The 13,245-nt window shown below is 51.1% G+C and overlaps 2 protein-coding genes across 2 annotated transcripts in view; both read left to right on the top strand.

The window, feature by feature from the left end:
* The window catches only part of LOC119099165 (eIF-2-alpha kinase GCN2), a 30,045-nt gene extending 21,779 nt beyond the window's left edge, over nucleotides 1-8,266 (top strand). The window contains exon 10 of the mRNA XM_037222273.1: nucleotides 8,245-8,266. Within this exon, the coding sequence (XP_037078168.1) occupies nucleotides 8,245-8,266 (22 nt within the window). The remainder of the gene's footprint in view (nucleotides 1-8,244) is intronic.
* Nucleotides 4,920-13,245, top strand: LOC119106333 (rho-related GTP-binding protein RhoU; the record flags this gene model as incomplete). Its single annotated transcript, XM_037229955.1, is given in 5 exon segments — nucleotides 4,920-5,360; nucleotides 8,245-8,706; nucleotides 9,217-9,275; nucleotides 10,711-10,899; nucleotides 13,116-13,245. Coding segments are annotated over 4 exon segments (577 nt in total), but the record flags the coding sequence as incomplete, so codon positions are not given.

The raw sequence follows: 13,245 nt of genomic DNA, 5'->3' as shown, positions 1-13,245 counted from the left end.
CTGTCAACATAGTGAGTTGCTACGTCACCCGACAAGAGACCTCCAGCTCGCCGACCATGGTCACTCCGGCACGCCGATCCCCATACCGCCGCGGCAAACCTGCTCCCCGTGAAAGCGGCCAAGGCAGAGCTCCGGTGGGCTATCTCTGTACGCACCTCCAGCAGCATTTTTGTCCAGGGGTGGTAAAGGTGTGTATTTTGTCGTCGACCTAATTTCTAGAGGCTGACCTCTTCCCGAACACCAAAGTCGCCTTGACATGAAGGAGGGGGGGGGGGGGGGGGGGAGGCGATGGGACGCTGTGTGTTAACACCAAAAGCGTATCCCTTGCAAGTCTGGTTTCGGAGGAGTGATGTTTTTACGAGCATTGCAGGACGACCCAAGGCCAGCAGGGGCGGTGGGCGGCAGGTTCCGGCCGCGCAGCTGCGTCCGCGACCGCGGACCGCGCGCGAAGGGCGCGCGCGCTGTTACATTAACGAAGCCCACGCTATTAATATAGGTTCGAAACAAACAAAACTAGGCACCATTGTACTCATAATCAAATAAGAAACACGTCTCCTTCACGTCCCATGCATCTACACTGCGTGGTTTCGTACATATGAACATGCAAGGCTGAGGTATTTGGATTTTCAGGAAAATTTGACCTTAGACTTGGTCTAGTGGCATAGGCGGATCTTGGGGGGGGGGGGGGGGGAGGCACGGGGCTATGGTCCCCTAAAACCTCTGAGAGTATGTTTCCCCCCCCCCCTAAAACATGCCCAGAACTTCATTAAAAGCTTCGTCTACTTACCGTCTGTTTTAACTTTAACTGTTTTAACTGTTTTGTTTTAACTTCTGCTTAAGATTCAAAAGCATTTCGGTGCTTTTTTCGGTTTTGAATGGTGTCCCTACTAGGTATTCGCGAAAGGTACTGGACCTCGGATCCCACACCAGCCAGCTGGCGACGAACGGTTGCCCCCCCCCCCAAAAAAAAAGACAACAACTCCAGGCTATGTCCGCCCCTGTCCAGTGCGGTAAATATTAACAACAGGAGGCTTCTTAACAATCGCAAAATCTCGTTGATGACAGCTCACTGATTTTGTTTTCGCGAGGTTGTACCTTTCTTAGCTTGCAAACGACAAATCTCCTCTCCCCTTTATCTGTCCGCGTCATAAAAACCGACCAACCAGGATAAAGGTTAAAATTGTTGGCTAGCACCCTTTTTAATTCATTTTACATACGCTGGTGTAAAAATTTGCATTTCAGACCACGAAAACATTAGCTGGTAGAGCAGAATGGCACATTTTGTTGCCACCGTCTAAACATTAATAGAAATGCAATCAGCAAGCCAAAGTTGCCCTTTGCATGCCTAGTTGCTTGCAGATCTTAAGTTGCATGTGATGCTTGCCATGTATAACGCAAGAGTGTCAATTCAAATCAATTTCTGGGGGCAAAGCCAATTTTCATGTTGGGTTGGCCCCCTCAATGCTGATTCCTCCTCTTTCAACAGTTTTAACTGGTAGATAGTAAAAAGAATGAGGAAAAAGCTAACTATGACACAAAACCATCTCCTCTGGGCTTGATTAAGCACTGGTACCAGCCAGACACGTAGCCTTGGGTGTGGCGCCCCTGTAATGTGATAAGCTGAGCCATGGTCATCTTGCCAACATTCGTTTGGAACAAGCTGGCCCACTACATGACAAATGAAAGAGAATGGCTGATGATTTGCTTTCGAGCTCATCTACGCGAATGCTGCGACGATTTCAGCAGCAGACATGGTCAACTACAGGTGAGTCGGTGAAGAAATATTGTCTTCAAGATCAAAGAAGGCAGAGATCATGCACATTCTACGAAATATTAAAACTAATGGGTTAAAATCATAACAATGCCCCGAGTGCGCTCGCCGTTCGCCCGCCACCGTTCGCGTCAAAACAAGAGGTCGAGTCTAAAAAAGCAGCATATGGCGCAGACACGAAAGTTCTCCGAAACGGCTCGTCCGATTGCATTCAAACGTTCACCAATCGATTCCGTGCAATATGATGAGTTATGTGGAGGCAATAATGAGACCTGACCTGAGGTCAAACACCTCGAAAACGCGAAGGAAAACTTGCACGCATGCAAGCATGCAAATGCAGACAAATTAGATCCCATAGGTCACTGCACCGATCGCTGTGAAACAAAAAAAGTCCTCAAATTTCAGAAAGTTCAAAATAATTGCTTGTAGGCAACTTAGAGCTTAAAACCTACTAAACTGAGCACTGACGAACCTTCACCGTCTGAAGGCCCGAAAGGCCGGACGGAGGTCAAATAAAGGGGCCCCAGCCCGTAAGGCCGGGTACTCCAGTACCAATCAGGGGGCCCTTTGCGCTGATCAGGGGCCCTCGAGTCGATCAAGGTCTATATGTTGGCCAGACACCGCCAATAATGTACGGTCTGCTCCGTGGTGGTGTGGGCCTGAAGGCACTTTTCCTAAGCTGGGACGAAGCCGGAGGCTACGACCAATACAGCGATTTGTATTGGTCGTAGCCCCAGGCGTCTGTAAGAGCCACACAGCGTCTAACAGTACCCGGTTTTGGCAAGGGGCTTGATTCGACCAGATGCAGTATTCGAGGAGTCTCGAAGAGCCTGGAGGGCCCATCGAGCCTGACTATCAAGGGGCCGACTGGAGGGTCTGAGGGCACAAAGGGCTGGTCGGAGTCCTTATTCAGGGGGTCCGGCCTGCGGGGCGGGTCTCAAATGACAGTCAAATGGCCCTTTGCGCTGATCGGGGGCCCCTGACTCGATATGGACCTTATGTCGATCAGGCACCACCAGTACTACACAGTCGGCAGAAGACACCCTGTGTTGGAACGGAATGGCACTCAACCCCCTGACCGGGAACAATAATATGTCTCCCCCCCCTCACCATACTGTTCTGCTCGAGGGAGCCCCTTTCCCGGAAAGAAGAAGGGGATATCATTAGTGTTGAATGGAGTGCGCAAAAATGACTTCGAAAGCAAGCAAGGCCATCCCATGCTCCCCATGTTTACTGTTTACCATCCTTTTGCTGAATCGACTTGTGAAGCAAATTATATCAAAAGGCTTGAGCGTACGCGTCCGCGGTTTCGGGAGCAAGGACGGCGACGGTCTTGGTTGCAGCCTCCGTAAAACCGAACAGCGCTGGTCGCTGCAAGTGACACCAGTCGGCGGACGCTGCGCGCGTGAAAACGACCGTCATAAGGTAATGATTTTAAATGTCTTTGAAATTAATTCGTGTCTTTCAAAGAGGAGACTGGGACAAAGACAAAGAGCACCTTTTTTACACGTTGAGGCTGTCCTCTGGACAGTTCAACAGATACAGTTACATGAAAGATAGAGATTTTACCTTTGCTCTGCTAGATCCACCACCAGGCTCCAGCACCGCTTCGCGGTGCTGTGAGGGGCAATCCGATCTTGTCATCAATAGCAATTGCGCAGGCTAAAGATACACCCGGGCTCCCTTCTAAATGTGTCATCACATGCTATCAAGCGTTCAAAGGTACTTCTTCAAATGCGTCATCCTTTTCGTCCTCCCGTTGGCCACGGCCTAGTGTTAGCCGCGAAGCTGACGCTATGCGCTCTACGGAGACTGCAGCGTCTGGCGTCGAGTTTTTTTTTGTAAGATTTGCGAGCGTGTTTGCTCAAAACTGCGCTACACGTGTACCACGAAACGACTCCGACAGAATGTTCAACACTTCCAGACTAACACGGTTTGGCCATGTTAATACAAATTGTTGACCCATGTCGGTCTACAATCTACGGGGCCGTTAATATCTTTGAACAATACGGATACAAATTTTAACGAAACCTCGGAGCTCTATGGGCTTCTAAAGAATCTCTTGGACCGAAGCATGATGAAGTGCTCCGGCGAGTAATTTCATGCGACCGTTTTTGCGCATTAGTTCTTCAATTTCTTGACTTAAAGCTCAGGCAGAATTTATATCGCGGCAGCGTCTGACACCTGTTCTGGTTATGGAAGGCAAACATGATAAATATCAACGAAAAACATGCCCTCAGTACCAAAATGTGTCATATCCAGCGATTTGTTGTTGTTTTTTTGGGGGGGACCCTTTTACTATCAGCGGGCCCTCTGCCAACCTTGTGCCTCCTCCCTTGTTAAGGTTCTGGCTACACGCCTGAAGCACACACATAGCGATCCTGCATTGCGTGAGCCCTGGTCTCAAAGTCATCGAATCAGAATGGTGCTAAAGACAATAATGACAACAATAAAACATGCCACCCAGGCACGCATATGGACCGCAGTTAGGGTCATGGGCTCCAGCTTAAACGAGGCCCCAGGTCTGTTTCATGGCCTGGGCCAGGGGCTCTGAAGGGCCTCTCTTCGCTACTAGAGCCCGACTGACCAGACCCTTCCATTGTTTCATTGTGGATCATTTCATTGTCATTTCTCATATGTTCATCCCATGTCAAGCATGGGATGCAACCCGATCAACGCAAGTGGCTCTTTGACAATCAGGGTTTCGTCCTGTTCTTCTTCAGTAAGACGTGCCTCTGGTCGACTAGGAGCCCCTCGCCGACACAGGCTCCCCTGTTCAGCACTCTGTTCCTTGATACAGGAAACCACATTGTTTCAAGGGCCCGGCCAACGCAGGAGGCCTTCAGTGACAATGGCAGACACCGGCCATGTCCCTGCTTCGTAAATAAGTCCCCAGGGCCCAAGCGGACTCACAGTCAACTGCTCAGCAGTGGTGGTCTTGGACCTATATAGACGCCTTGGAGCTCCCGGAACCCACGACAGGCGCAACGAGTTCCTCTGGCTGGTCTTGAGGCCAAGCTTTTGCCACAGGGTCGTCTTCCGGCCATCCATACGCGTTCTCTTATCGGGTCCTTGGTGGTCTGTGTTGAGGTGGGGGTCCCGAAGGCCACTCAGGGGCTAGCGGGGGATATTCTCTTGTTCCCCCTCTCCCCACCAACTGGTGGAGCTATTTGGTAGCACCTCAGCCAATCTGATGGATGACAGTCTTTCTGAACATTTCCCTGGGACATTACGGAAAATGACTTTTTAAAGCGTTGGTGAAAACAACCAAATTGGTGGCAAGTATCCAATCGGTGGTGGAGTGATCATTTTGGTTCTGATTCATCCAATTTGGAAAATGTCAATTTTGGCTATTCTAAGCTCATTTTTGGTGATGGCTTATAATGCGATATTTCGCGTCAATTACTCTAAATATTTACCAGGATATGGTAGCGATATGGCACCTTGCACATTATACGACCATTGGCGCACTTATGATTCAGTCCCCTTGGTCCACTTGTTTGAAGGTAAACAATAATGCTTGCTACAGGCAGCGCACGCTACGCGGAGCCAGCAATTGTCTTGTGGTGCATGTAGGTCAGTCGTTTTGGTAAGTGTACCCGTTATTGCAACAAATTCTGTCTTTCTTTTGCTGTCGTTTGCCAATTTTTCGTCATGCAGGGCTTTTGTCACGTGTCTTCGACGCATGACATTTTGTTATGATATCCACTACTACCTCTCAGACGTGTTTTCAATATTTGGCCAGATGATTATCATCGCCAGTGGGAGCAGTTTGGCTTTGTTTAAATATATTCGTCACCACATCAGAGGCAAAAGATAAGTTTAAAAAGTGAACATCGGAATGGCAACTTGTCAAGTATAGCATTGCCCATTTGTTATTTGGCCAGGTGCCTACTATTGCTTTTGGGAGCAGTGTGTCTTTGTTTGAATGTATTCATTATCACAGCAGATTTTTTCAAACAGATAAAGTATGCTTTAAAGGTTAATATCTGAATAACAACTTGTCAAGTGTAGCATTGTTCAACTGTTTGATAGGATTGCTCTCATTATTTGGGTAGTCAGTTCACCCATCATTTGATTACATTTCTCCTCATATGCTTTCTGTTCCATATTACAATATTGTTTCCCTGAGATAGATTCAATTCAAGGAAGTTCTGGCAGTCAGAATAATATATAGTTTTGTCTTACACAAACATTTCCACAGATTTTGGAGAATTCAAAGGATGTAGCATGTTCTTTTAGCATATTCCAATAGGTCCTGCCACATTATGTTGTCCCATTTGGTGGCTAACTTCTTCACAGAGTTCTGGCAGTTGAGCGGGACAGTCATTAATCAATACAGTAGTCGGCAAGACTTAATATTTGCTCAGAACATCTTTATTGGGTGTATAACTGGAATCAAAACCCTCAATTAGAAATGCTTGTATAAGCCCTGGCTCCATCATCTGATTGTGAAGTTCCAGTCCATCATCACAATTTTTGACCTGAAGTGTAACATGTGATGCTTGACACCACCTGCATGCCCTCATGTCACACCTGCCCTTAAATACAGTTGCTGGCAGTGGGCCATTATGACGGGGTCAAATATGGAACACTGAAGTGATTTAAACTCTGTTACCCTACCACCCCTACCCCTGTATTTGGGAGGCAGACACTCTGACGGGTAATTGAGCTTTGGGGACTATACAAAGCCTGCATGGGAGCGCACTTGCTGTTCTTCTGACTTATATTACTGTAATATCTTTTAAGCTCAGTCAGTTAAATGCTATAGATATATGTCCTGACAAGTTGTTTTATACTTGTTGTGTTGGTTCAGATAACTGTCAATTGTGGTGGTTTCATAAAAAGCTCATTGCCAATCATATGCCATGATTTGACAACTGATTGAAGGAGTCATGGCTGCTTTAAGAAACAGTTGCTTCAGATATGACATGCTTAACATTTAAAAACAAGAATTGTCAACAGCAACAGTGAAGCACAAAAATCAATGGAGTTTCTATGCACATGTGGCATGCTGAGGATGGGCTTCTTAAAAATATAGAGCAACATGGGCTGACATGATGGTGTGCAACAACAGTGCATCCAAGGTGGGGACATGGATTATTGAGCTCATTTGGCTGCAGTTGCCACTAGAACATTTTTCTACATTCTTATCATTTATTGTTATGAATATTTTGTTTTACTTGTCTGTTTTGTATATTGTAGCTGGTGCCTTTTTTGACATTTGAGATGATGGATGCATTGGTTGTGTATCCCATTTTCATGAAAAATATTTATTTGAGGGCTATGCAGAGGAATACATGATGAGATGAGAAAAGGAAATGGAAAATGAATCCAAATTTGTTGCAACATCATATTTTCTTTGATGCTTTTAATTTTGATAATTCTTCACAGTGTAATATTTTACCTGGGACAAGACTATAAGGCTGAAAGAGCACAAGTGCAAGCTGGAGGTAGGAACTTGCCATGGTTTGGGAGGAGGCTCAAGGGCCTTCATTTGAATATGAACTCATTTGCCTGGGTCTATGGAAACAGTATGGTTTAAGGCATTATTTTGTTGGCAAACTGATGTGTCAAAGATGGAGGCCTTGAGCTAACTAGTGACAACACATGGACTTACAGCACTGTGTAAACCAGCACTGTATTTAACCAGCACTGTGTAAAACTCACTCAGCCTTGCCCCATTTGGTGATTCTGATGAATAAGTGGGGCACAGTTTTTTGTACTCCTGTACTTGTAGTCTCTGACAGACTGCCCTGGTAGACTGTCTTGTTTTGGAGGCACTAGCCTGCTTCAGGTTTTGCAGTGCTGTACTGGGCTTCATTACAGCTTTGCTCTTTGTTGTTGGGTGAACACATTGCAGTTTTTTAGGGACATATGAAATGTATCAGGAGGCCCTCAGGTTTAATTTAGAGAAGTGAGATGTTTGGATTAAATTGAGCTTCCAAGGCCATATTTTCTCTGTGACTGTCTAGGGTAGTGTGTTTTGTAAGCCTTCCAGCACAGTTTGCAGTTGGAATGTCTTGGGATTGTGTTCTTTTTGTGGGACAGAGTCTAGCATCATTTTTCTTTGTATGTGCAAGGAGAAGGTTACAACATGTGAATATTTTGGCACCTGTCTTTCTCCAGAGCAAACAACCCTTTTCTTTGCAATTAATGTGCAAAGTTCTGACTTCAACATTGTTTAAGATTATATTTCTGCTTGCTAAACCCGTTGGGGTATCGAATCAGTGTGCTCTTTTGTTTTGGGTCTTTTAGCCTTGGTGCTTTTTTGTAGGAAAGGAGAGGGCCATGCTCCCGCCTGGTTACCTCGTGGCTCGTAGGAGGCATAATGTAAGTCTCAAGCTTCATGAAATACAAACCTCAACATGCTTTTGCAGACACTGGGGTGTATACAGGTGTTCATGTACTTGGCATTGATATGAGTCTGGACCACCTGTGACAGACTAACCGCCGCTATTGGGCCGTTCTAGTGCCGCTCAGTCTCGCTTCTGACCCCGTGAGTCAGAGCCGAAGATAAGGACGCGGATAGGCGCAGCCCCGGTGGCGGTCGCCCCACTCGATAAGCGGAATCCCACCGACGTCACCTGGCCGCCCCGGCGCCGAGTCTGGCCGCGCGAGCGGGCCGACGCCGGTGTGGGCGTCACTCGCGGTCGCGCTCCGCCCGGCCGGCGGGCAGCAGGCCTCGTGCCGGCTGGGATTGCGCCGGGCCCGACGGCGGACGTGCGGCGCCGCCATGCTGATCCAGAGCAGCGCCAGCCCGCCCTGCAGTCCGGCCATGGCGGCTAAGCCGGCGCGCGGGCCCGCCCCCGCCGCCGCCGTCAAGTGTGTGCTGGTGGGCGACGGCGCCGTCGGCAAGACCTCCATGGTGGTCAGCTACGCCAACAACGGCTACCCCAGCCAGTACCAGCCGACCACGTACGACGACTACAACGGTGAGTGGAGCTGCGGCCGAGCTGGAGCGCGCGGCCGAGCGCCGCGCCCGCGGAGGCTCGGGGGGCGGCGCTGGGCCGACGGCCGCCCGCTGCCTGGGCGGGGCCGTGGCGCGGAGGGTGTTCGCGCTGGAAGGGATGCGTGGGAATGCGTGCCGGGTCCCGGCTGCCGAACGTAACGCCTTCGAGCCCCGGGTACCGGTGAGAAATGTTCCCGGTGGAGGCAGTGCAGGCAGACATGCCGGGCAGCGAGTGAAACCAAGGTCAGTTCTGTATCGATATGACAGTGATCAGCTTGAGAACCGATTCGAGGTTTGTTTGAATTATTGATGGGTGGTGATGTGATATAGCCATTTTGACTGAATGGCTTCAGCGAGTTGTGTGTATGCCCAAACCAGACAGACAGACAGGCGCTGACGCCTCGCCCACACTCATCCATGTTTGGCACCAGCACTTCCTTGTGCGTCCCCCCCCCCCCCTCCGTCCCCCTGACACGCCCCTCCCACCCGGCAGTGGTGGTGATGGTGGACGGCCAGCCGGTGCGCCTGCAGCTGTGCGACACGGCCGGGCAGGTGAGCGGCGCGCCGCTGTCGGCCAGCACCCGTTCGGCCGTCGGCGATGACCTCGAGGGCGGCGCCGTGTTGGCACCCCGATAACGGCCTGAGCGCCAGCCGCTGGGCCGCCAGGGGCGACTGTGACGAGCGGCCGGCGGCCCGTCTAAACGTGCATCTCTCTCTCTCTCTCTCTCTCTCTCTCTCTCTCTCTCTCTCTCTCTCTCTCTCTCTCTCTCTCTCTCTCTCTCTCTCTCTCTCTCTCTCTCTCTCTCTCTCTCTCTCTCTCTCTCTCTCTCTCTCTCTCTCTCTCTCTCTCTCTCTCTCTCTCTCTCTCTCTCTCTCTCTCTCTCTCTCTCTCTCTCTCTTTCTTTCTTTCTCTCTTTCTCTCTCTCTCTCTCTCTCTCTCTCTCTCTCTCTCACTCACTCACTCACTCACTCACTCACTCACTCACTCACTCACTCACTCACTCCTCACTCCCTCACTCACTCACTCACTCACTCACTCACTCACTCACTCACTCACTCACTCACTCACTCACTCACTCACTCACTCACTCACTCACTCACTCACTCACTCACTCACTCACTCACTCACTCACTCACTCACTCACTCACTCACTCACTCACTCACTCACTCACTCACTCACTCACTCACTCACTCACTAACTCACTCACTCACTCACTCACTCACTCACTCACTCACTCACTCCACTCACTCACTCACTCACTCACTCACTCACTCACTCACTCACTCACTCACTCACTCACTCACTCACTCACTCACTCACTCACTCACTCACTCACTCACTCACTCACTCACTCACTCACTCACTCACTCACATCGCTTTCCCGCAGCGATGTCTCCGTACGCTGGCGGATGTGTCTGCGCCGCTGCTGCGATGCTACGTATGTGCCACCCACGAATGTTCATTCTCCATGCGACAGAGAACAGGCGCTTCCGTCAGAGTGCAGGTGCAGGTCAAAGTTCAAAGTGCATTGCACTGACCGACAACGTGCAGCGGCTTGTCGACATCTCATCGCTTGGAATCGATTTCGGCTTATTGTCCTTCGTGTCTGCACTGGCCGGATGTCCGGTCTCTACCGCGCCGGTTGATGGGAAAGAGTCGGCGCGGTTGCCGCGCCGGGTGATTGAAGAGATATTCGGCGCGGTGGCCACCACCGGGGGTGCTCCTCGTCGCTGATTATGACCCCTATCGAGCCCGTATCGACGGCCCCGCCGCCGGCACGGGCGCGACGGCACCGGCCGACACTGGCGACGCGTGCGCGGACACCTGATACGGAGCCTCATCCGCACGCGTTCTTGCAGGATGTTGCGCCGGGCGCGCGGCGTCACGTCACGTCACGTTATGTCATGTCACGTCACGTCACTGCGATCGTTCCGATCAGCCTACGGACAGCCAGTCGCTGGCGTCTGACCTGGCGTGTGTTGCAGGACGACTTCGACCGGCTGCACCCGGTCTGGTACGCGGACACGGACGTGTTCCTGGTCTGCTTCAGCGTCGTGTCGCCCACGTCCTTCCAGAACGTGCCGCAGAAGTGGGTGCGCGAGATCCGGCAGCACCGGCCGCAGGCGGCCATCGTGCTGGTGGGCACGCAGTCCGACCTCCGCTCCAACGTCGAGGTGAGGCGGCGCCGCGACGCGGGCGAGGCTGATGAACTGATGACTGAAAGGTCGTGAGTTCGAGACCTGTCGTGGGTTCGAGACTTTTTGCCCTGTTCACTGTAATCGACATTTGGGATTCAGCCTACAGGCCAAAGCAGATGCTTGTGTAATGCAGTTATACAGAAGATGAGCGTGGCCTGAGGCCAACGTCGTTGGACCGGGGTCGCTGTGGAGGCTACACATTGGATGCTGTAGCGACGAGTGCCAGACGGTTATCAAGCCCACCTGCCCAGGATGAGCGCTTGTGGTTTCCGGGTGACTGGCACGACTGTGGGCGGGCTGCATGAGGACATGTTCTCCATGACGCGGTCTGGTGTGTATGGCCCAGGTGGTATCTGTGTTAGTATCCTGTTACTCTGGTTTGAAGTCATCGGCCCTGTACTTCTTAGATCCCTCATTTCTTCGTAGATGAACACTTGCCTCATCTTCTGCGATTTTTCCGATTCTTGTAAGCACTTTGGCTCATCCTGTTCTTAAAACCGGCGATTCAACCCTAGTCTTAAATTACCACCCTATTTCCATCGCCCCCATCATGGCCAAGATGTTGAGCGTGTTGCGCAGCGCCAGGTGTTCACCTACACGTCCGGCGAGTATCTTCTGTCCTCCTTCCAACATGGTTTCGGCCCCCGCCATTCCACGGAGACCGCTGTCTCTGATGACCGTGACCAGGCGCGTCTTATCTGGCATAGACTGTGGCCATTTTACACTCCTGTGCCTCTTGGATCTCAGTAAGTGCTTCGACGTCATTCTTCATGCTCAGCTGCTTTCCAAGCTCCAGCTCTATAACGTTGACCGGGTTTTGGTCCTCGTCCCATCTTTCTGGTCTTTCCCAGTCGGTCTGCATCTCTTCCTCTTCTGGCGACAGAGTGGTCTTCAAGCGCCTTCCTAATACTACGGGGGTCTTCCAGTGACCAGCCCTTGGCCTTCTTTTACTCAGTCTTTGTCAACGACCTCGGCCTGCGCGCGCCAGGCGCTCATGTGACCCAACACGCTGAGAGCATAGAAATATTTATATGATGTCAAACGCAAGCTTCCCTCCCGCATCCAATACATTAAAACCACCCCGTCCTTCCTAGCATCGTGATTCCATGCTCACGGTCTCAAGCTCAATGCACCCAAAACCAGTCCTTCTCCTTGGCATCATGCAAAACCCATGCGGACCTTCCTATCAGTGCCAGGGTCAGCCGGACCCAACCAAGTGTGCTGGAGGGCCAGACGCCCAAAAATCTTGGGCGTGCTATTGGACCGCCGCCTTAGCTGGGACGCAGATGTCAGTGATTCAGTTAAAAAAATGGATCGGCGTTCTGAGCGGTCTCCGCCACCTGACACGTTTCCTCCCACGAGTGCTGCTGACCATCGTACAGAGTCTAGTCATCTCGCGTGTGAGGTACTACATTTCACTGCATGGCCATAGGCCATCTGTTAACGGGGCCAGACTGCTTTAAGTAGTTTCGCTAGTAGTAGCTCGTAGCTTCGCTACGAGAGTAGTAACTGGCCAAGAGAGTATGACCACATGCCTCGCACGCGGGATGACCTGCACTTGGCCACGCCTCGCCGAATGTGTGACGCGCAAACTAATCACTGCGCACAAAGCCCGTGAGTGATGTTAACGTGCAGGTCTTGCCTGCTTGCTTCATACGTGCGCTGACACGCGGACCGGTGACCGATCTACCCACGCGGCCCATGGCCTGCTCCCCCGGCAGTGCACATGGCAACAGGACAGACGTCCTTCGCACGCCGAGCGGCCTGTCCCATGAACGGGCTGCGGAGGGATGTGAGACGACTGGGTCCGGGTTTTAAGCGCGCTGCCAAGTCATTTTTTAATATCTTTCAGACTAATGACGCGTAATTGCCACGTATTTGTGTGGAGTGTCCGTTGATGCCAAATATGATGCCAGTAATAGGTGAACGACGTTGTGAGGAACGTAATTGCTGAATGCCATAGCGACGCTATTTAGAGAAGTTTTGCACATGAAAGCATATCACTAGTTCCTTGTAAGCTTTAGTCATCAAGTTTGCCTCCATACTTAAATGGTGGGGCAATCCCTTTAATAAGTCGTAAAATGTTCTTTGATTTTCGATTTGTGCGGGATCAGCTCTATCGATGACCACGCGTGCGCTGCGCGTGCACGGCACGCGGTGTGGCGTCATCACTGGGCACCGATCCACCCCAGGTGCTGATCGAGCTGTCCCGGTACAAGGAGGCGCCCGTCAGCGAGGCCGAGGCGCGCCGGCTGGCCGCCAGCATCCGCGCCGCCGCCTACGTCGAGTGCTCGGCGCTCACGCAGCGCAACGTCAAGGAGG

The sequence above is a fragment of the Pollicipes pollicipes genome, unplaced genomic scaffold (genome assembly GCF_011947565.3).
Source record: "Pollicipes pollicipes isolate AB1234 unplaced genomic scaffold, Ppol_2.1 Scaffold_2555;HRSCAF=2994_pilon_pilon_pilon, whole genome shotgun sequence".
In the NCBI taxonomy this organism is placed as follows: Eukaryota; Metazoa; Arthropoda; class Thecostraca; order Pollicipedomorpha; family Pollicipedidae; genus Pollicipes; species Pollicipes pollicipes.
The sequence above is the reverse complement of the archived record's forward strand: the minus strand, read 5'-3'. Positions and strand labels throughout refer to the sequence as shown.